This window comes from Aulostomus chinensis, chromosome 12 (genome assembly GCF_037954235.1).
Source record: "Aulostomus chinensis isolate RoL2024-O1b breed Wild chromosome 12, RoL_Achi_v1.0, whole genome shotgun sequence".
In the NCBI taxonomy this organism is placed as follows: Eukaryota; Metazoa; Chordata; class Actinopteri; order Syngnathiformes; family Aulostomidae; genus Aulostomus; species Aulostomus chinensis.
The window spans coordinates 14,415,439-14,440,427 of record NC_141331.1 but is presented as its reverse complement, the minus strand read 5'-3'; the positions used below and the strand labels follow the sequence as shown (position 1 = coordinate 14,440,427).

At 42.6% G+C, this 24,989-nt stretch overlaps 1 protein-coding gene across 8 annotated transcripts in view; it reads right to left on the bottom strand.

Moving 5' to 3' along the window:
* il1rapl1a (interleukin 1 receptor accessory protein-like 1a) overlaps positions 1-24,989 on the bottom strand; it is a 161,043-nt gene that overhangs the window by 48,246 nt on the left and 87,808 nt on the right. For all 8 annotated transcript variants that reach the window (XM_086220333.1, XM_086220335.1, XM_086220336.1 and 5 more), the window contains one exon: positions 3,570-3,644. In XM_086220333.1, the coding sequence (XP_086076459.1) occupies positions 3,570-3,644 (75 nt within the window). The remainder of the gene's footprint in view (positions 1-3,569; positions 3,645-24,989) is intronic.

The window sequence follows — 24,989 nt, the reverse complement described above, 5'->3', positions numbered from 1 at the left end:
AAACAAGAAGGAAAATAGTGAGGTCAGCATCTTTGAGTGTCAGTCTATTACAGATGGCTGCCATTGACTGTGTTCAGGGTATGAGTGTGTGCGTTTGTGTGACTACAGTGTGTGCAGTGTGTTGACATGAAGAAGGAAAGTGATGTGAATTGCCTCCCTTCTGCCACCAATCCTGTACTATTGGGTCCTGCTCTTTGAAATAATGGATTCTAATTCCTTTCCACTAGAGTGCATCCATCTGTTGGCTTTGGGGGACAGTAAAATCCTCAGTTACAATTATCCCTCCGTTTCCAAGGTCTGCGCTTCAAGCGTGTGTGTGACCTACGCACCCCAAGTGGTAAAGAGGCATAGACGAATATCTTTGCGTGTGTGTATGTGTGTGTGTGACAGAGAGAAAGAGATGCTCAAAGTGCAACGCTGCATGAGTGAATCCTCCCCCTCTCCCCTCCTCTCCGCCCCCTCTGAGACAGCAAATCCATGACAAAACATCCACAGGGAATCAACGCCAAGCCAGCGTGCCTGTGTGAATGGGCGTGTTTCAAATCTGAAGCTGAACACAACACGTACAAGTGTATTTTTGTGGAGTTCCTCCTCACAAACATACGAATCCCAAAATATGAATCATCCTCCTAATTCTGGGGAAGTGGTGGACTGCACCATCTCACCACTTGGGGACAGTAGTAAATCTGCCAGTGGCCACTGAAAAATTCAAACTGTGTTAAACACACTTGATGTTGTATGTGTCAGAAGCTACATTAAAATACCAAGATGTCTGAAAATGATGCAGAGCTGATGTGCTGTCAGAAATCACTCTCACCACAAATAACCAGAAGCTCTGTGGAGCACTGAAGAGTAACACAACACACAAAAAAACTACAAAAAATCCCCGTAACACACAAAAGAAAAAAAATAGTGGAAAAACGAATAACTGATAAAAAAAAACACGCAAAGAAAAAAATTCAATACATACATCATTTGAAAAAAAAGACAGTACTTGCCAAAAAGAGACAAAAAACACTCAGACACAGATACACACACACAAGCAGAAGAATAACTAATTCACATCAACACTGACATCATGTTGTTTAGCAGGTGAGAGATCAGGGGAGAATGTGAGTAATTTCTCCAATACTTTGATGCAGCCAGACTTGTTTTTGGCAGCCAGTGGTGTCGCCCCCTGCTGGCTACCAGATAGAAGGCTTGTTTAACAGACTTCCGCAGCCATTGGCTTCACTTTTCAGACTCGACTTGAAGATCTGCATGGACCCCTTCCTGCTATGTGACTGCTGACTTTGTAAGAAGCAACTTTGAGTGCAACTATGAACACTCAGGGTTTTCAACATGTTGTACACACTGGTTTAGACCCTTAAGTGTGTGTATCTGAGAGACTTTTCCATTGAAATGGAGGCAGACATGCAAAGACACCCATGGAGAACTGGGGAAAGAATGCTTTGACAAGACTTCAGCCTCTCTCCTGAAACCTCCTCTGATCCCCGTCTCTATTTACCCGTCGTCAACAAACCCACTCCTCTCTTTTCCCTGACATCCTCTCTCGCCTATTTGACGACTCTGGTCCCTGTCTGTCGTTTTTCACTTTGATCTCTTTTGTGTTCTCCTGTCTGCATCACCCTCTTTGACTTTCTGCTCTGTCCTTGCTTCTGTTACAGCCTACACATGTGTTTTATTTATGTCTGAGCGTGTATATGTTGTATAAAGCCAGCTGTGATGGCGCCTGTCTCAGACCTGCCCCGGTTGCAGCAGCAGAGAAGATAAAGCGAGGCTGTTTCCTGGCGGTGTTGCATATTTATCTCCCTGCGTACAGCTCTGATTTAACTGCCCGTCCACTGTCTTTGCCTGGATTCCATCTCTCTCTGCCTTTATCTCTACCGGTCCCTAACTTTCCATAAGGGACCAGCCTCTCTCTGTACACATCTGGCTTCCATAAAATCTGCCATGGTGCTCCATAAAGATGCTTATTGCATGACTCAACAAATATCAGGGAAGAGGAAGATAAATAAATAAAGCTAAATAAAAGAGAATCCCTCATGCGTTGGGAGAGACAACTTCTCTGCAGACAAAATGGAGCCCGGCTGTGAAATATTTACGTTGGCGTCTCTGTGCTTTCAGCTGGGGGTCTGTAGGGGCTCAGCGCACGACATAACATCTTGTCTTTCTTCCCTGCTCTTCTATGATGCCAGAGTTAAGACTGAAAAGATGATGTCACCTTGGTTATTTTGACTTCCATTAGGTACTTTGTCATGAAATAATATAATATATACGTCTACATAATGAAGATCAAGCACTCCGATACCTCAGGAAAGGAAAAACTGTGTTGTGTATTCAACACTAGGACGAGCTGAGGTCTCTAGTCTCCAAGCACCTGGATGACATCACCGCGGTAGAGGTGGGCGCTTTCTAGTTTTGCTCTTTAAGATTAACCTCATGGAACGTTCTAGTAAGGTTTCAGCCGGAAGGACGTTTTTCTTAGAAGGGAGGATAACATTCTCTAAAAAATAGAAAGTATGATGACAAAATGTTTAACAAATTGTAGCTTCATTGTTTTTTTTTTTCAGACAGAGACTGATCCAGGGACTTGTTCTGAGGGCATTCTTCTACTTATTGCCTCGACAATTTGTCACATCAACATTGAACGTTCTAAAAATAATACTGGAAATGAAAACGACATTTGAAACGCTTAGTAAACATTAGGTGAAAATTTTGTCTATGTCATTATTTGACCTTTTAGGAATGTTCACTGACAACTGGGATTTCTTCTTAAAAACTATCATGTGGACATCCCACAGTTTTATGGACGTGGGATGTTTGTTAACTGTGCAGAAATGAATGTAATACCAATTAACACATGCGCACACACGTGCGTGTGCGTGTGTGCGTGATGGAATGGGAGGCTGCACCTGTCAGTTCATCAACAGCCACAAATTTTTACTCTTGATCAGCCAACTGTAGACTCTTTTTTTTTTTTAAAGCAATCTGGTTTCCATCCGTGTGAGAAGGAAAAAAAAAAGATAACTGTCACCCCCCCCCTCCTCCTTTCTTTGTGTCATACCCTTCTCCAATCCCACCCCTCCTCCCAGGCCTCTCCATCGTGTCCGATCTGCCTCACCGTGGCACACACATTCACAGAGTGGCAAACACCATGTGCACAGCCGACTGTGCCCAGAAATCAAGCAATATGCTGTCATGGAAAAGAACACACACACACGGCAGGCTCATCATGACCCCATGTCAAAGAAGACAAACAACGGCGACTGGCACGTCCACCTCTCCATGTGGTGGAACAGTGTATGGAACCCTGGCACCATATGGGCTCTCCATTGTTGACTAAACAGCCCTGGGAGATTAGCGCTCGCCATTAGCATATATGGAAAACACTTGAACAATCCTTTTCCTTTTGCTGTTTCTCCAACATAATAAACGTGCCATCATCAATCTGCCCCCAGTACCTGGAGTGTGTTGGAGAGGATTTGTAAAGTCATCCATTTCGTGTCATTTGTAAATGACACAGATTGTGGCGACTGCTGCTAGAGGAAATCCCAGGGCGCGCTTACCTAGCTGCAGCTCCATGCTGCTAATCTTGTTTTCAGAGGGAAACAGGATCTTTGGCGGCTTGTTGGTCAGGGGAGCTGAAAAAGAGAGAAAACACAATTTAAATAGAATACACAGACAAACAAAAACTTTTCCCGTCTCCTCCACTTCCTCCGTACATTTGCATTCACAGAGCACAGACAGAAGTTATCTCCAAGCTCCTTTTCAAAATGATTAAATGCCTTTCTGTCTGTCTTCATCCTTCCTGCTCTTCTAAATCACTCTTTGTGTCTTTGAAGACACATCACTGTCTAGACCTTGGGCTTCCAATTATTTGACCTTCCTCTTATCATGAATTAATTACCGCTTTGCCAAGAACAAGCCTCCATTTAATCTGCATGAGTGTTATACATTTGAAGAGACATGACGGCGTGTCAGTGTGACTAAGAGAGAGGGAGTGGCCGATGTCCTAATGATGCTAATCATCCGTACACTTGATGTCAGACCTGCCGCTGAAGTCTTTCCTCATGGGAAAGCCAGAACACGCAGGCGTCTGCTGGTGTTAAAAGCAATTTTGTGCTCTGCAAGAAAAGACCGTGCTCTTTAGGGTAGGAGAACATAAAATGGGTCTCGTATGTGCATGAATGAAAGGAAGGGAGCGAAGTGAGGCTCCATGTTTAGTGCGAGTCACGTTTTTGATCCTCCCTCTCTTTGCATTTGTCATTAAATGTTTGCTTCATAATCATACACTCTCTAAACTGTTTATTACAGTTTGACTCCAGCTAGTGCATCTCTTCAGAAAACAGGTACTCAAAAATGCAGACAGATTGCTGGGACATCACATATTATGAGTGGAGAGTTATTTAGTTATGATGGGGTGATGTAGGAATAACGACAAACTGTATAACTAGACTTTAATGCATGGATCTCAGTATCTCTGCTCTGTATTTACTTATTTCTGTGAAAATATGTTCGTGTTTACCCTCAAAATATTCAGCCCCCTGCTGTGTTACCTCTTTTACCTCCACAGATGGTGCTAGCACCACCAGTTGCTAGGCTAGTGAGGCTAACTTTAACGCAAGTCTGTCAGACACAGTGCTGGAAGCCCCAGAGCAGACGGATTCCACAGTCAGGACTCGTTCTACAGCTGATGTACTGTGTCTGCTGGTCTCACGGGCACAAGAGGAGATAGTTTCAACCATTTATAAACATTTGAGCAAGTAAGGCAACATATAAAGTTGTTGTTTTTTTAATCCTAACCCAGGAGGAAATGGACATACTTGGTTTGAATCCCCAGAAGAAACACCCACAGCTGTACTCTGTGGAGTAGGAACAGGTCCTAATAGAACGTGGGTGGGAAAAATATAAAACACTGGTTTATTTTTGATGGAAGATTTTGAGAGGACACTACAGATTTATTTCTTTTGACACGACATTGGCTCTAAAAAGGCTCAAAATAAAGAAAATCTTTACAGGAGTCAAAGTGATCAGGGATCTGAATGTATTTATTTCTGCCAATAACTCCACGCATCCCATTTTTACTGGAGAGGAAGCGTGTGGTGTTTGCATGCAGCAGTATGCAGCAGTCCTCCATACAGGGACACATGGACCAAATTAGCACATTTACAACTTAAACTTGTGCTCTAGGAGTGGCAAACACTAAATATGCACTTCCTCGTGATGAGAAAAAAACAGTTATTGAATAAAACAGAGACAACTCCCAACAGCATACTATTCAGGCACATCTAATTATTTAGTGGTGAATTTGCAACGGCGGCTTTTTTTTTTTCCGGCCAGTTTGTTTCCCGGCGCTTCCATTAAGATGTTTCCTTAGAGTGTCCTCACATACCCTCTTCTTGAGCCTTACTGCTAGACCTCTCTAACAAGCTCTTCTTGAAACCCGGCTCTGTTTTTTCCGCGAGAGGAAAAAAAAAAAAAGTTGCTGGAAACAAACTCCTTGAGCGAAGTGATGCGAGGTAAAATGCGTGGTCTCGTAAAGTGAGCTTAAAGGCTGCGTGATGATATATTTAACCGAGCTGTGAGAAGGAAGTGTTGATGTGAGGAGATGTAGACTTGCGTTAATGCTGAAAAAGATGAGGTTATGTTGTTTTCTTTACTGAGCCCAGGCACCTGCTGGTGTGTAAATACTGACAGAGAAGCTCAGTGACATCTATGAGAGGGGCGGTCACGGGCTTTTAGGCACAACTGTTTGCACTGTTAATAGGTAATCACACTGCACAAATTACACAGGATACTGATACAATTTTAATTACATATCAAGCTGGTATACATAATTACACAATGGGTGATCCTATAGCTAATTATGCATTGGGCAAACAAATGAGGACAAGCTGTGTAAGGGAGTGGGGAAGGGAAGCAGATGTGGCGAGGAGAACGCACGTAGGAAGCAGAAATCAGGAGGAGGAAAAGTAGAGCTGCTAAAATGAGGGTAATCAAATAGGAGAGGATGGAAAGAAACATGAATAATGCTTAAGTGAAAAAACAGGTTGCCCCTCCATTTGGAATGTTGCATGTAATATCATGATCTTAATTACTACTGCTTTATGGGGAATACATCAATTATAGCGGTTCAATGTAGTGGAGAGAGTATGTTTACCATCACCAGGCAGAGATATAAAGTGTCAAGCCAACACGGGGGGCACTGGTTCGGTGCTTCCCTGTGTTGCCTCCAGCTTGGTTGTGTTCCGGCAGACACAATTGGCTGTGTCTGCAGGAGAGAAGCTGGATGAGTTCCAGTCACTGCAGTGGTGCTTCCTCTGGTCAGTTGCGCTAATTGTTCAGAGAGAGGAAGGGGAACTGGGGGAAGGGGGACAGCGCGACCAACCACGTCATCCTGGTGGAAAGCGCACACCGCCAGGCGAAAAGACAAGGACTCCTCATTTGACAGAGGAGGCAGGTAGATAGGCATGGAGAAATGACCAGGACACCTTGGTTGGCTAATTTGCAATGTGTAGCAAAAAAAAAAAAAAAAAAGAGGGTTAAAAAAAAAAGAGGGCAAATGGTCACAAAAGTGACAAACACTGCTACTTTACACAACATTTTTTTTTGAAAAATTTGACCAAATACTTATCACAACAAGTGGACAATTTTTTTGTCAGATTTCAGTTGAAACATTCGTATGCAGCTAGAAATTCCAAGTTGCACTGAACAATGGTTCCTCCCTGTGTGTGTTTACTTCCTGTGTCACAGGAAATGAATCCTACAGGATAGCATTTCTCAGCGGGGAATGTCACCCACCAGGGGGCAATTTTAAGAACATCAGGGATGTTGGAAGGAATATTCTTGAAACAGATATTTGTGTGTGTGTTTGTCTTTAATACCAGTTCGGTTTTGACAGAGCACCCCCCCCCCCCCCCCCCACATCGCAGTGACATATTGGTCATTTCACTGGTGCGCAAATGAACCTACATCCTAGCAAGCCGCCAACGGCAAAACATTGCAACAACGACATAATCACTGAATGAGAGGCACCGGGACGGGCAGTGAAGTTGTGTATGGGTGCAGGCCAGAGATGCGACCCACATGGTTTATATGAAAGCAGCCAATTCACACACGGTGATTTATATCGAATTACTTATTGCCAAACTACCTCACACAATGGCAGGAAGCCAAAACCAACAATTATATTTTCACAATGACACCAAAAGACCTGAAAAATGAATGCTGAAACCTGGCTTGGCATACCAATGACATCATGATCAAATAATGTGAAAATCCAAAGGAAACATCCTCAAGCTCGTTAATCATAGAAGGTTCATTTGAATCTAAATGCACCTGATGAATTAAAAGGTCATGGTAAATGTTCTGAAGCGTCGATTTCCTGTAACTTCTTGGTAAACCTTGAATCAGGTCGACCGTAGACATTATACATGGTAGAGGAGTGAAAAATTTAATTTTGTTGCGCTTTTTTGTGAGATGCAATAATTCAAGTTTTAGCGTCAACTTTCTCATTCATCTAATTACCATATGTATAATTACTAACCCCATGACTTTTTCTCCTTCCTGGAAATGTAATGATAATGATATTCTCTCCACTCATGTATCAATAAGGTTATTTGGCATCACTGACTTGTTTTTTTTCTCATAATATAACACAGTATAATCACCATTAATATTCAGGAAAAATGTTCTCCTAAATTTTAATTGACAGGGGCCGTAAGGGACCTGCGTCTGGGCCTTTGTACTGTTGTCTTTGAGCAGAGAGTCTTATCAAATCTCCTGTGTGAATATGTGTCTTTAGTGGTCCTTTTAAGCTGGTATACTTATGCATGTTTAATGCACTGAAATCAATGATTTAAAAAAAACAAAACAAAACAGAAAAAAACAACAACATTGATGTCTGTGTCTTCAAGGTAGGGGTAGTGTCTGTTCCCTGCTACGAACCAGAATTAATTAATTCCAGAAGGCATCCCTGTAAACTCACATTACAGTGGGTCTGACTATAGGGAAATGATATACATTTACACAAGAAGCGGTGACTGCAAGATAGTGAGGCTTAGTTGTGTGACTTGTGTAGCTTGAGAGTGTATGCGATGCGTAACGTAGCTGGATTTGTGTAGCAGCCATTTCCAAGCCCGAGATGCTTTGCCATTCACGAGCGAGGCAGCCTCCTCCCTCGATCTTTCACTTTGACTTTGATCTCAGTCGTGATTTGGTGCTAGAAAAATTAAATTGACTTGACTTGACCTGACACATGCAGGACTACATGTGATGTATGACAGTATGCTTTCAGGTTGTCCATCAGACAGTACCGTTCTTGCTACTTTAATATCTAAGAACAGCCTTTTCATCAAATTTGGCACAAACCTCCAGTTGGAACCATGGAGTGACAAAGGATTTTGGGGGCTAAAGGTCAATGTCACTGTCTCCTCACATGAAAACTATTTCTAAGGAATGTCTTGAGGGTATATCCTCAAATTTGTCAAAAATGTCCACTGGAATTCAAAGATGGACTGAAAAAAAAAAGGGGGTGGTCAAAAGTTACAGTCACCGTCACCTTAAATGAATGGCACATCTCCAGAGGGAATGTCTGCAAATATTGGGCAAGGTCAAGGGTCAACATCAATATGACAGGCGCACATGGTGGAGGCACTCACACACTTGGCAGTATTCCTAGTTTTGTATTTACAGGTGCCTTTACCTGATAAGAGATTTCTCACTGCAAATTAGGGTGTGGTGCAGAGCACAGTGTTGCGGAGGGAAAGCGCAGGCGTATATTATTATAAGCGGCTCAAGACAGCTACATAAACAGCTATGCTATCTTTTACACTGGCTTAGCCAAGTTAGTATAACAGCAATCTTAAGAAAGTGTCTTTCTAAGGTTTTAATAATTTGACCAACGACTGCAGTAAAGACAGGAAAAAAGGATGGAGACTCGAGCGAACATAAATTCCTTGTAAGACTTCTAAGACCGCTAAGCTTCACTGGAGAATTCTCACTTCTCCTCTACAGCTGGCAGACTCCAATACTGTAGCGCAGGAGATCATCATATATTAGCAGTGACCTCCCTTTGTACACTTCACTCCTTTGAGCCAGTTTCATTACATTCCTGATGATGCAGTTGCCACTCCGTACAATTCCCTTTTAAGGCCATCTCAAAACATACAGAATTCAATTCCAGAGCCAACCCTCTCCCTTTTCATCCGGATCCTAACACAAGTGGCTACATTAATTCTGACTCACCTCTCCTACATCTGGCCAACACTGTTGTGCTCTAAGAGTCAACTGAAATATGTCAAAGTGACGAGTGCTCTTTATTCCACAGAAATGGCTGAAAGAGTTCCTGCATAATAGTCAAAACCCTCGTGATCAAAGGAGCAAAATCATGACGGAGCGAAAAGAAGAATTTCACCGTTGTTGAGGCTCTGTCCCGAATGAAAGTGACAGAACTGTTTTCGGGGATGCTGAAATTTTTGCGAGACATTTTGAAGATAGGATTGGTCCGCTGGGACCTTTCTGTGTGGAGTTTCCATGTTCTCCCCCTGTCTGCGAGGGTTCTGCCTTGGAATTCTGATTTACTCCCACATACAAAAACCCTGCAAATTAAGTGGAGACTCTAAATTGCCTGTAGGTATGAATGTGAGTGTGAACAGTCTCTTTTTATGACTACATTCACACGCACAGCGTAATACAATATTACAAATGTGTACAAGCCAGGTAAAGATCATGTTCCTGTTACTAAAATCCCCAATAAGACACTCGGAGTATACCTGTAATATTGGGTCATGTAAACACATTCATCAGATAATGCCCGTTAAGAGGATGTTACTTTACATCTGCACATATTTAATTCACAAGCAAACATTTTCAGTCTTTTGCAAGAGATAGGACTCGTTGCCACGACAACCCGGAGATCAACAGTATGTGAGCAGTTCTCATATGTTGGTGAAGTAGCATGTTTGTAATTTCCCAACATTTTCTGACTGGATTTGTGATGATTTTTGTTTATGAACTAGTTTAATACAACTTAAATGAACTGGAAGTTTAGCGAGGTTGCCTATTAACATATCGTAAGTGGAGCGGGTACATTGTGCTTGCAATTTCCCGACCAAAAAAAAAAAAAAATTCCAACCAACATGGAAACAGAAATACTCCCATAGCTGCAGCACATATTAACACCTTAATTCAGAATATTAACCACAATATGGACCCTAATCGGAATATGGCATGAATCTAAATTTAGTCTACCTGTCGGCTCTGTAATGGACTGGTGAACTGTCCAGAGCGTAACTTGCCTCGTGATTAAAGACAGCTGGGATTGGCTCTAACCCCCACATGACCCCTAAAAGGATAAACGGTACGGACGCCCTATACGCTCCACCTCCAACCTCTTTATCTGCTCTCTAACATTCGATCTGTCCGGCGACTGTGGCCCTTCCAGGACTTCAAAGTGTGAAACGCAAGGTGTCAGCCCAAGCAGAGGCTGCAAAACCTGGTCCCTTAGCGCCGCCGGCACATCCAACAATAACACTCCTTCAGCTCATTTGCAGGCAGCTCACAAATTTTAACAGGCCCTTTAAACTCAAAATCAATTAGTCAAAGCATCTTCCTGAGTCGGGATTCAAGTGGCTGCAAAACAAATGCTCACTGCTTAAACAATGTCTGGTTGTATTGTTCTCTACTTGAGAAGCAACCTCATTATGACTGTTTTAATTAGACTAGGATTATATTTCATGCAGGTTGATGGAATAACTTGTACTGCACTCTCAGTAAGAGGTACTATTAAGCAGAATGTGAAGAGTGTTAGAAATGAATGACTGTTTTTATGTTTGTTTCTTACAGACTGCGGAGCAGGAAAGCTCCACAGATATGCCAAATATTAGCTTGGCATGACTTCACCTCTAGATTAACTGATAATCAGAGGCAATAAAACATATAGGAAAGTAATTCCACTGACAAAGCCGGTCCTGTACCGATAAAACTCTATCGTCAACCAGAGCTCTGCTGCTCAACACTCTCACAAACAACTTGCTGGAAGGTCTTTCCTGACTGTCTGTGGGGATCTATGACACATATGGCGCCCTGTACTCACGGCTGCAGCATCACTCTTCCAGCCGTACACTCGCCAGATGCTCCGACGCGCCAAACAAGTGTGAGCAACATTAATGATGGCGAGCTCAATCCATTTTTTAAATCTTTGAATGTACCCTCTCCCTCAACAAAACCGTTCCAGCAAATATAGCGAGCACATGAGGGAATGTGTGTGTGTGAGAGAGAGTGTGTGTGTGTGTGTTTGTGTGTGTATGTGTGAGCTCGACAAGTGAGAAGGCACGTCTCAATGTTCAAAAGCCGCCAAGTGTGTGCTTTAGCGTGTGTACTCATGCGTGTTAAGAAGAAGAAAAAGAAGGGCAAACACAGATGAAGGTGTGAAGTAGAAAGAACGCACGAGCTGCGGGTTTGTGATCTTCACAGGGTTATGTGCTTGACGCATAAAAGTGGAGCTTGTGTATGCATGCATGCGCGCGTGTGTGTTTTTATGTGTGTGTTGGTGTGCACCTGTGATTTACTTCAAAGTTCAAATGAGTCTGAAGAAATTGGAAAGCTTTACATGTATCTGTTTTATGAGCAAGCGCCAAAACATTACAGCTTGTGGAAGTGTGTGAAGTGGAAAGGAATGGAGACGAATGAAAAACGCAGGCAGGGAAGAGGACAGAGGAAAATGAGGGGAGGAGGAAGAACAGGAACGAAGAAAGAAAATAAAGAGGAGAAAAAAGAAGAGAACTGGAGGAATGTAGTTTACAATCAACTAGACGACTAATGAATGATCGTCTGTTGCCTCTTATCGTCATTTTTAGCTTCTCTGAGCTCGACGGCATATTTTTGTCTTGTTGTTGCGATGGCGTTTCCATCCCTCGCTCCCTGATCTGACCACCACATGTTTTTGAGCCTGAACTCACAGAAATATGTGAAATGACTGAGAAAAATTCCAATCAATCCAATATTCACATATAAGTCTGATTCAATCATCAGGAAAACAAACCTAGTATTGTGGTAAGACTTTTACTAAATGTACCAACGCCCTCGCTCATTTCACACACAAAAAAGGAATCCAAAGAGCGTAAAAATATTGGACCACATTTGGGAATAAATGAAAGAGAGGGGGATGACACTAGAAAGAAATCTTACAAAAAAACCAACCAATGCTAACTTGTGACAGATTTTTATAACACTTTGAAATAAAGAGGTAAAACATTTGTAAAGCTAAAGCAGGTTTCTTCATTGGGAGGATAGATGGAGTAAAGGAAAGTTGATACGGGAAAACCATAGGGAGGTATGAGCGTGTTATCCAGATAAAGCGTGTTATCCAGGTGAATGACAATGACAGTTTAGATATTGCAGGCTGGACAGGATCGGATGAGTGACTGTTACTGTTGCTCAAACGCAAATCAGCGTTCAGAGGTAGTTGGTACCAACAAACGCTGGACTTCTCTGCAGTACACAGGTTTGGATTTCCATTCAGGAGGTTGGTCCTCATCTGATTATCCAAACACAGAAACTGTATCAAAAAATATTAGCCGGTGAAGAACCAACGTCTATCACGGGATCCCCAAACTGACAAATAAAGGCCAAAGTCATTAGCAACATTTACTGAAAGGTACAGAGTGTGATGGGCTAGTTGGGGAAAAGATAGTAGTGGGGAAGGAAGGGGAGCACTTGTTGATGAGACAGAAAATATTACACTGAGGTGCAGTGAAAGAGGACAGAAGCAGACGAGAGTCCTTACCGGGTAAAAAGAAAAGTGTAGATGCGACGCAACAAGAGAGATGGAGAAGATTACGCGACTGTGGTACGTCAGTTAAATGTGTACACCACAGTACGGATCATGACATCATGATACCATGAGAATACATTAGAAGTTCCATACTTCAAGTTATGTGCGGTCAGTGGTCTTTGAGGCGCATGGTTTAGGTGTGACCACAGAGACACTGGTCCAAAACTGCAATGGCAGTTCCCGGACAGGTTTGCGTATATGCTATGATAGCATCGGTATCTCTACTTTGAAAAAAGAGAAAAGAAAACCACTGAAAGATGTTTCTGCTCCTCTACTGACTGTACAGGGCATAACGTGTGAGTTGAGTCATTTTTATTTTGGATAGTACCACTGTGAACGCCAATGTTCTTCACTGCGTAGAGTAACACCATCCTTCCACTGAAGCTCACATAATGTTCAGTAAAAGCTGAACATTGGTGTGCACTCACACGCACACACACACACACACACACACACACACACACACACACACACACACACACACACACACACACACACACACACACACACATCTTCCTGTCAGCCTCAGATAGCAGTGATGGAATGTTAATAAAAACACTGGTAAAATGTACATTAATACACCTGCCTAGGGCTTGAGCAGCAGAGGAGATCGATATATAGAACATGGGTGAAAGACACAATGAGTGTCTTCAGACAGAAGAGATATAAAAACATCCTGCAGCTGGTTCTCAAGTAGACAATGACAGAGGTAAGCTCCTCTTATCAGCGTCAATCTCCGTGAGCTCCTCAGAGAGGAGCCCTCGTAGCTCAGAGTCCATTCTGTCACTCAGTCAGAGCAGGAGGCTAACCAGGACCAGAGCAGGCGGATATACTCCTACAGGGAAGGATTAACACAGTCCTGGCACATTACAAGCAGCATGCACGGTGTCAGAATCAACTGGAAGGGTGTTTTCATGTGTGTGTGCGTCTCATTCAGCAGCCTCGGGTCTGTTCAAGCGTGTCCACAAAGCTCACTGGTAAAACAGGCTACTTGAGGTGACAGATCTGAGATGTACACGAAGGAAGGAGCAGAGCAGACAGGCAGCCTGCGGAGGCTCACCTCGCTGCCATCTGCTCCGACAGGTCCAGGATGCACACCGACCTCCTCCTCAGCTATTCCTGATAACACATACTGTTACAGGAGGTATCAATACAGTCATTTTACCATGTTTGAGGCTACAATACACAAAACAGCCTGAAAACAAGGGCGGAAAGGGTTGTATGACCAAGTCTCCTGGTAGGATCTGATGTAGAGATATCATGATTGACGTGTGTGTACGGGCAATGACACACCAGAGCACCCGTACATGACTCCCAACATCTACCTTGAAATACAAAAAAATTATCCTGATGGAATGAAAACATGGCTGCTCAGGTTTGCTACTGTGATATCGTTTACAGGGAAAAGAAGATACTCTGTTATTAAAGAGAGTTCACCTCTCTTCGAGCACCTAACAGCCACCCATCATCTTGCTCTATCTGGTAGTTCATCAGGAGCAGAGAGGCTAAGGAGAGGACAAACTCCCTTTTTTTTTGCCATTTCAGTGAGTGACTCAGAAGCGCTACACCTCCGTATGAATCACAGTCTGACTTTGTGCAAAATTGCATGAAGGCTATTTTCTTTTCTTTGGCCAGTTCAAGAGCTCTTTAACGTTCCCTGAGTTTACTGCATGTGGAACCGAGCGTGCACGTGGCTCCTTCATTATTACCGAGGAATCTCACTGAGAATACAATAGCAGTGCAAATCCCAAACTAAGCCAAAACAGCTCTGTTAGTATTCACCTGGAATACGGAGCTATCTGTTGATAACGGCTTCCTTTTGTCTGCCATAGCACTGAAATGTTTCACACAGTATCTCCCTTCTTGCTGGGAAAGTCTCAGCAAAGAAAACATCTTCTTATTCAGTTCCTCTAATAAAGGACAGATCAGACAAAAGAAGAAGAGGAGGTGTTTCCTGTGTTATCAACGACGCAGAAACTTGGAAAACAGATTTAATGAAGGGATTGACATTTTGTTGAAGAAGAAATGAACTTAATTAAAGCAAAAAGGAAAGTATCTTTATGGCTCTGTAACTCTTAATAGTATCGAACCTTCACAGCGGCTTATTCAAACAACCAAGGTTGTGTTGTTGCAACAGTTATGTCAACATTTTACTCAACACTTTTCTTTTAGTAATGAGATTTGATAGAAAAAAATGGCCATAAAAGTTAATAGGGATGGACACACACACACACACACACACACACACACACACACACACACACACACACACACACACACACACACACACACACACACACAGGAACCTATATACCAAAATAGACAACGGTACACACTCATAAACTCAAGCGCTCATTAGTGTGACAGAGCTGATGATCTAAACTGAGCTTTGTTTTTCAGGGTTTTTTTTTTAAGCTGACTCAAATGAAGCCAGTCACACAACACAGTGCCAGGGTGATATCTGTAAATCACGTGTGTTTGTTTCCTCTTATTCCAAAAGCCAAACAATGCTCTTCTCGCCCAGCCTTCCAAGACAGATGGAGATCATTAGCAACCCCCCCCCCACCTCCTCTCTACCCTGCAACATCCAGACCAGAGGAGTTATTCCTCGCGCCTTTCACTCATCTCTCAAATGTCTTTGCCCCTCACTCAGTGTCTTTGTCCATCTCCCTCCACAAAGATTTATATCTGAAGGTTTCAAACTCCAGCAGAGCCCTTTCACTCATGCCTCATCCCTCTTGTCAGGAGGGGACATGACACACACTTCTCCAGACAGGACCGATTGATGAGACGCCATTAGAGTGAATCACTGCAAACCTCTCCTTCAAAAGCATGGACGCCGACATGTTTCAGACACATTTACTAACAAGCATGAGCTAAATCTCTCTAGGGTCGGATCTAATTATTTTCAGTAAAAACAAAGCTTTTTTAAAAAAAGTTGTGAGTTTTTTTTTTATTTCATAGCATCTGCCAAAAAAGTTCTGGTTGCAATCCCCAAATGGGTAAGGGCTTCAGCTTTGTGGGAGCTTGTATGGCTACTTCACATCAAGACGGGAACACTTATATGCCAAGCCCATTTCCTCCTAAACCTTTTTTATCTGCCATTTTGAATTGTTTACGTATATTTCCCTGTTGGTGGAACACAACTTCATTCTCTGCAGTAAGACATTTTACATTATCTATATAAATTCAAACTCTTAAACCTGCAGATCTCGGAACTGTGTCTGTGTGGAAGGCAGAAGGAGCCACATGGTGAGTATCTGTTCACCTGGCGGATTCCCAGCAGAACTCTTCCATCTCATATATTTATAATAGAATCCATAAGCTACCCTCTCTCAGGTTTCAGAGGACAGTTTTGGAGCTTTTAGTTTTTACGTCGTGTTTTTATGTGGACCTTTAAGAGTGTGGCTGTAGAGCTGCACTATTTGGAAAATATCATGAGGTAACACTGTATAAAGAAATCTGTCCCAAACCAAAATTGACACTTTCCTGCTAACGAGGCAGTCCTAATTTTTTTTTTTAAATCATTCTTATTTGAATATACATTGTAAGATAATATTTTGTTACAGGACAGCATTTTTTTTTCAAACTGTGCAATTAAAAAAAGGAAAAAGACTTGCTAACCATACAAGGTGGTTTGATCCTCAGGAGCTGATGGAGAGCTTTGACCTCCCAGGAAGTGGGAGAGGTTAAATGGTTGCAAGGCCTGTCTTTTTTTTTCTCAGCTTTTAAAAGCCTGACATGTTCCCTACAGGATGTCTGACCTTCTCTGACACAAATCAAGCAGCAATTATTACCACAGAAAACCCGCCCAAATACACGTATACACAAACACACACTCTTCTTCTCTCTGTTAAGTGTTGCTGCAAGAACGAAAAGGTGAGGAAACATTCTTGTGGAAGAGGAAAATCAATTCGGGGAACAAAATATGACATTCCTGTGTGGGTGCTGTCTGTCAGAGTTGGATAAAACGAACAATTGGTAATTAAGATGTTATTCCAAAGCCTACTTTGTATACAGATTAGGTAATATAAATCATCATATGCACTTGTGTAGTGGCCAAAAGCTGTGTTTTGTATGACTGGGGATCCTAAAATTGAATAAGGAGCAGATCAATCTCTCTGCGTTCTTCTGAAGGCCTTTTTTCTTCACCGTTGTTGTTACTTCTTTTTCTTTAACCTACATTTCTTTTTGTAGACTCCTGTTGTCAGTGGCAGTTTCTGGCATAGGTGATGTAGGCAGTTGCCTAAGGCTGTGAATGTTTGGGAGCACTCTCAGTTTTCTCGAATACAACCAGCGTGTGTGCGCGCACACACAAACGCACTCATACACACACAAAAACAACATAAGACTACTGGCTGAGATGATAGCCAGAATGACTGAGATCAAAGTACGAGATTGTCAGGAGGTTTCGTGATGTCATAACCCCTCAAAACAACAAACACCAGACAAAGAAGCAGGGCAGGGCCTCACAAACAACAAGCACAACAAAAGATAAAGGGGCATAGCATGTTGTAATGTCACGCAGAGACTGCAGGCAGAGTCCAGAGATCAAAGTAAGTAACTCTTAGACCAAAATCAGGGATTATTCAATGAGGTTTTATGACATCACACAACCCATGGCCCCTAAAACAACAGGCACAGCAAGTATTGATGAATGTCACAATAATTTAAGGTCAGTCTTACTCATAACTCAAGCCAAATCTGCGTGCAGGTAATCATTTTAGCATTGAGGCTTATCAACGTCATTCAGAAAATCCAAGAATGAAGAGATGAGATTTGTCATTCACTTTACGTTTCATTCAGTCCACTTCACAATATCTGGGACATTGAGACAAAAGTAAACAAGCGAAAAAGGGATTATTGTCCTCTACCCAAATATATTCACTGGCAAGAGAAAGCACAAGAGATGGGAGGTGTGTTTAGTTGTGTTTTTCTCTGGCAGTTGTTCACTGGTGTCTCACGAATAAGGCGAATCCCACAGGGCTCCTGAGCCCTCCTAAGCCACTGGTTAGTTTCATCACAAAACCACCTTTTATTCAAGTTGGAATAATTCATCACGGAATAACTTGTTAGAGAGTGAAATGTTACAATATTGATGTTCTTTGCATTTTATTTAGACCCACCTGTTAACTTCATAAAACACGAACAGTGGGAAACTCTGGGGGTTTTACAGTGATGACTAATAATGGACCAGTGACATAAAGTGGGCCTCTTGACAGTAGCCTTAGATGCAGGTGAGTCATGTCCGAAATATACTTCTTAGCAGAAGAAGGGGAGAAGGGTGAGGAACGAAGAAGAGGGTGGGTGGGAGGGTGGATGGGGGGATTTGTTCCGCACGTTAGCTGGCATGGTTGGATGCACTAGAACAGAAGGCTGACATAATGAATTTTGGCGTGCAAATGGCTGTTAATGAAATAAAGAACCCCGCCCTGCCAGAGGTGTGAATGTGTGTGTGCTGGGTAAACATGGAGATGTAGAGAGGTTAGTAGAGTGATAAAGGTTGTTTTTTATAAGCAGGTATTTTGTATTTGGGAGCTTGCATGTCTTTTCAAAGAGACAAAACCTTTTTTTTTTTCCTTTTAGCAATGGATGTTTGTGGTTGCTTATCTCAGTCAGGGTGGCAAAATAAAGAAACAATCTGGGACGCCATGGTGATTTGATGTTCAATCTGTCTCTTTGTAATATTTTGCTTCTTCGCGGTCACTGTGTTTAGAAGGAGAAAAGAGACAGTCAAAGAGACAACAATAGAAGATACCAGACTGCAAACACAATCCACAAAATAAGGATAAAAGACTGGGAACACACAAATGTGAGGTATCATTCTTTTTTAAGTTTTTTTTTTTTTTTGCTTTTCCAGCCCTCTTCTCCCAACCTATAAATCACCAGTTCACCCTTCCAAGCTGTCCTGTCACTGCTCCTCCCTGTCTGCTGCTCTGAGGAACTCCGCAGACTGTCACATGCTTCCTCCGTCACATGTGGAGTTGTCGGCCGTATCTTCTCACCAGATGGCATGGAGTTTCACCAGGAGGACGTAGCACATAGGAGGATCGCACTTCTTACCCGCAGTTCCCTTCTAGCCCAAACAGACCACCTGAGTGACCAGAGGAGGCGCTGGTGCAGCAACCACAACACAACCCCTCATCTGTTGTCCCACCTGCATCTGTAAGGATGCCCAACCAAGCCAGAGGCAACACGGGGAACTGAACCAGCAGCCTCTGTGTTGGTAGGCAACATCATATCTATTAATAAATCTTCCCAAGCAACCACCAGACAGTGTTACACTTCCTGTTTGGCTGACATTACACCGATGAATGTCACAACAATCTTTTCTCCTCTTCACAAATATCACACACTATCTATCTTTGTAGTGTTTTGCCTTTTTGTTGTTGACATATTCCAACCAGCAACACTTCAAATTAGATGCTTCCTTCCATCAGGCATTGATTATTGTTCTAAACAAAATCCTCAATGTCACATCATCATCAATTGGCATTCAGGTCCGCTTATAGAATACAAAGAAGAAGTAAATGAGTATAAAGTAGGTTGCCAGTAGGCCAGGTGGTGAACGAGCCTCTGATGTGATTTCTAAAGCCTCTGAAGACAGTCTGTCCCCACCCTCTCAACACAGGTTCTCTAATTGAGTGTTAATTGGGTGCTAATTATGTAACATGTTATCCCAAGTTGCCACGAGATGAAGGCGTGATGGAAGAGTGTGCAGATTAGCAAAGCGGAGCATTAAGGAATACAGTATGTGAGGCCCCCGTCTGCATCTGCTTCTTGAATTTGATGAGTCACGCTGCCAATTAAACACACACACACACACACACACACACACACACACACACACACACCCTGCAATACAGGGTTACACAGTCAAGTCCGATGAAACCTGAAAACTGTGCGTTTTTCAGAAATGAGTCCTTCCTCACATGAACCTCAACTGATTGTAAAACAAATATTCTGCTCTACAAGCGAGGAACTGAATTAATCATTCAGCAAACATTTCCCATTGAAAGTTTCGCCCCTCGCATTAAACTTAAACCGATATTTTACAGCTTAAGTAGTAAACACTGAAGCTGAGCTGTGTCTTGGTGGTAGGGACAGAGCCGTAGCACTGACGCTCCCTTCTCCCTTTGCTCCGAAACATAAATATAAGATGATTATGAGGGAGAACTCGCTGCTCTTTTATTTATCAAAGTCGTGGAGCCTAGCACACACACACACACACACACACACACACACACACACACACACAAACACACACACACACACACACACACGGCATGGACACCAGAGGAGGGTATTAGGATTTAGGAGGGGTGTGTATAGATTATTTGTGTGGATAGATTTTCTTGCGTGTGTGCGGCAGAAAAACAGCATGATACTTTCATCAAAGGGTAAAGTTGGTGTTTTCTGTATTATAATTGTCAGTAATTCCCATGAAAAGAAGCCAAACCAACAAAAACAAAAAAGAAGGCTGGGGGGGGGGGGGGGAATGCTTACATCATACACTGGACTTTGCTGTGGTGGATGGGCGTTCAAGTCCCGTTAACGTCACGGTTACATTTTTTTTAAAACTGTAACCCAAGCTGACATAGTCTACCTTTAAAGTTATTTTCACCTAAATCTCACCAGACACTAACTATACTGACTTACTGAAAAATCTTATTTTCCAAGACAGAAGGCAGTTTTGTCAAGAACCTATTTTCAGCGACTCATGGTAATCTCTGTAATTTTCCAAACTATAAAACAACTACGAACACCTCAGACAGAACATACCTGCACAAGGGGGAATATTTGGATATAGAATACAACACAGTGTCATCAATATCCCTTCAGAGAGGTTCTCCCCAACTGCCAAATATCGATCTTCCAGACCACCGATCCAGAACATGATCAAAACCACCTCCAGAAGCTTAATACTTAAACCTCTAATTAACATCCACCATTATATTGGAAATGATTCTTCTGGGTGACAGATCGAGAATACAGCCGAGAGGATTTCTGGCAGCTTGAAAGATGGAAATTCCTCTATGACATGCCCAAATAGCTGTATCCTGCCAGTGGTCTTGGATCCAGGATCTACAGTTTGAACCAGATCACCCCAAAATGACATAAATCAGAGTTTTTTCATCGTGATATTACCTAAAACATTATCCATTAGTTTTTGAGACATCCTGCAAAGAAACAATCACACAACCACCTTTAAACACTTCACTTCCTTGACAGAGGTGACAGGAGGTAATCTGAAGTCAATGTATGTGAAACTAAGAAAGAAGTACAACCTAAGAAAAAAAAGTAGCGGAACTTTCCTTGAGAACATGACTAATATTACAGTCGGCACTGTCCTTGGTGTATCTGCTGAACTGATTTCAGCCTGAGCATGAAAAGCAGGGGTCAGAGATACCAAAATGCATGATGGCTGAACTCCAGGTACATTGTAACAAGCCAAGATGTCTGCTAGCCTACTGATGGATTGAAGGTATATTACAAGAATAATGACACTTACATTAAAGCACTATTCCCTCCGTCCCCTTTATGGCTTTCCAACCCTGCTTCTATTGATGCTGTTCCTCCTGACGAGTCACAGACGCACACATATAGTGCATCTTTTGTTGACTTGTAAATGCAGTCATGACAGTGAGGATGACTGCAGTTAGCTCAACACGAGCAGAACTCAGCAATCCCTCATTCAGCGCATTCACTAATAGATTTCCTTTTCTTGTCTAATTAAAAAGGGAAGCCTTTTTCCACTGAAAGGCTCCCACAGCTATATTGAGGGGTGGAGAGGTCAGTGGGAATCTATCAGATGTGATGCAGTTAATCAGCATAAAGCCTGCTCCAGTGCACTGCTAAACAACAGCTGCAGGAATGGATCCAACGCTCTCTGACTGCACCACACTGGGACTCAAGCCCGCGCAGTCATAAAGACAAGGGGGTATAGACGAGGAACTACAATACCTGACAGTGTTTTTTAATCTCTCCAAAATTGGGAATGAAAGATTTAAACATTAACAACAGAGAGAGCAGGAGAGAGCCAAACAGTGAAGGAGAGACTATAACAAAAGGAGGACAGGGATAGAGCCCTCGCTTATGGTAATCATCTCTCTTTATGTCCTTTCCTGTGGAGAGACAACAAAATAGAGGAGGATGAGAATTTAGTACATAAAATCCCGCAGACAACAGAAATACCTAAGCAGATAAAGCAGGAGAAGCCCACTATACGACACTCAGGACACCCATCATTACTCTAGAGTAAACAACAGCAATAGTGAAAAATCTAACAATTATATTTTGAGTTTCAAGTACTCATAAGTAGGTAGAACGCAGAAAGAGCCAGCAACACATGTTTAAAACCATGCAAAAATACCATCCGGTATAATCTACCTTCTTTATCAGGTCAAATGCTAATACAGTGTTTGTGGATTATTTAGCGTATGCCTTGATCAAGAGGACATGGATTATACCGCACGATGTGCTTGAGAGTTTGGAAACAAATATCTTTTGTTGCTTTGCTGCTGTTAGTCATCCGTCACCATTCGTTTCAAATGAAGCATACATACTGCAGCTAACTCTTTCTGCTGTTTGGTGTGCGCTTAACTATTTGCGAATGCTTGAAAGGCAAAATACTCTTTCGTGAAGTCTTGCTATAAGGTATTCATACCTGTTGTGGTTTATAAGCAGCACCAGTACATTTTGCTTTTCTCTTGTTTTACTTCATGTGCAGTATGTATTACTTTTCTGATCTTGAGCTGGTAGTGGCAGTGAGACGAGAGGCAAAACGGAGACAACAAGAAATCAAAAGAGCCATTTCCTACTGTTCAGCATCTGGGTAGACAGAAATACCAGTGATCTCGGTAAGGTGAAGGTGACAATCGCAGACATTCACCCACACCATCAATCCACATTCAGCCAAATGAAGCTTGGCTAACTATCAGTCACTGCGATTGCAAACAAACCTGCTGGCATCCATCTCACTGATCTTTTTTTTAGCATATTTCTCGCCACAGAGAAACCAACTTTTTTTTCTTTGCGGCGATAAAACACACACCTGCGAGTCCAAAGTGACAACTGGCTTGAGGGAGGAACAGGTGGAAAAGAAATTATGCTGTTCATTTGTAGTTATCACAGCTGGGCAGGTATGCATGGATGGGCACATACAGTACACCCTGAGGGACGAGCATACAGCAGCGCACAGGTGCAGAGGGATGTACAAAGATGTGCACTAAACACACATGCTTAGCCAAGGTGCACACTACTCACACACAAACACACTGAAGGCAAATTGTATGCCAACATTGGGTGCCTGTACAACTGAGTTTCCTGCATAACAGAGGAGGAGAGGCAGAACAAGCAACGATGCAGTTGTACAAACATCATTTCCATTGCAAGGACACAAAACGCTAACAGTTGAGGTGTTTAGTCACAGATTCGCTGGAAGGAATACAAAAAAAAAAAAAAAAAAAATCTCTGAGGTGCTTCTTTTGTGTACCAAACAGGTACATTTTAAGTCATTCAGTGGCTAGCATATCACAACAAAACATGAACAAACAGTAGGTGCAAGGCCGATTTAATGTGAAACAGTTCTAATTCAGTGTTCCAGAGTGGTGTGTGTGTCCATGCCAGAGCTCCTACATGTATGATTTAGGGTATTGACTGACAAGGAAAGCATGAGGATTGCATCAATCTCTATAAACTCTATATCTCCGCAGAAAGCAGCTGGGGGTCGAGGGCATACGTAGAGACGGACACATGCTGTGGATGCTGAGGAACAAATGATGCTTTGTTGTCACTGAACCTCACATTTATTTGTCCAATTCAGTCTGATTCAATTTGGTCTGTGAGAGGAAAAATATTTTTGTGATCACATTTCTATCGTCTGTATGAAATGAATATGATGCGGATACGCCAAGATGTACTCATATACATGAGTATATATTTGCAAATGCATAAAAACGCAAACTCACACCCATCTATTGTGGCGCTAATTAATTTAGGCTGTTAAGCACGTGGCGGTCGTTGCTCTGTGGCTGAGATCAAATGTCTTCTCTGTAACTGTCCTCTGTGCTTGTTAATGGTCACCCTCTTATATTTTAATTGGAAGAGGGGGGCTTTCCAGAGTGCTGTTTTCTTAAGGACCTTGTATAATGAAATGGTTATTCGGGGCCTCCTGACTGAACTTCAGCCTTTTCATATCCTGTCATGAAAACTATACTGCAGCGGACCTGATTATTACTAAGCGGTTTGCTCTGTTGAGGTATTGCCAACAGACCAAAATGTAGGAAGTTATGTGTGTTGGGGAGGACACGAATAAAGGAGGGTGGGGCTAATTAACACTGGATTGCTGGTGGGGAGAATACAGGGAGATCAGAGAAAAAAGGCCATTAGATGATGATTGTAAAAAGGCCAATGTACTGTTGGTTTTACAGTGAATGCATATAAAAGGAGACATGAAGAACATCTGAGAAACACCACGCACAGCAAGTAAGGTGTTACAATGCAAGCTCATGCAAAGTATTCACTCGTTAAACTGTACTGTGTGACTGTAGCTCCAGTTGTGTAACAAAATGTAGGATGAAGTGTTACAGTCAACACGCTTTTAGAATAAAAACCTCCCATTTTCCTAAAGAGGGGTTCATGGTTTATCATACAGAGAGGAGGGGATGAGAGAGAGAGAGAGAGAGAGAGAGAGGGAGGGAGAGAAGGAGAGAGAGAGAGAGAAAGAGGACAGGGGAGAAAGCCTGGGATTGAAAGCAAAATGCTGCACTAGCGCAGGTGATTTACGTCAGGAGAATATATCGGCGGTGTCGTCGGTGGGTGGGGGTTGGGGGGGCGTCCTCAGACAGACAATAAACCAAAGGATGAGGGCCATCATGCATTGCCCATCACAGTCCCAACAGAAATTTGCTCTTTGCCGTCATCTGCAAGATGCCACTCACACGCGTCCTCTGTCCTATGAATGGCTCGTATCAGGTGAGACCTCTTGAACTTGACAACCGAGCAAAGATGATAAATGACAGCATGTGACTATGACACCATCCACCAGAGCGGGCTGGTTCAGCAGGCTTATATGGGCATGAAAAATGACTGTCGACATCCCCAAAAAATATGATACAGGAGATTTCTAGGAGAGTTCATTGAAACAGCA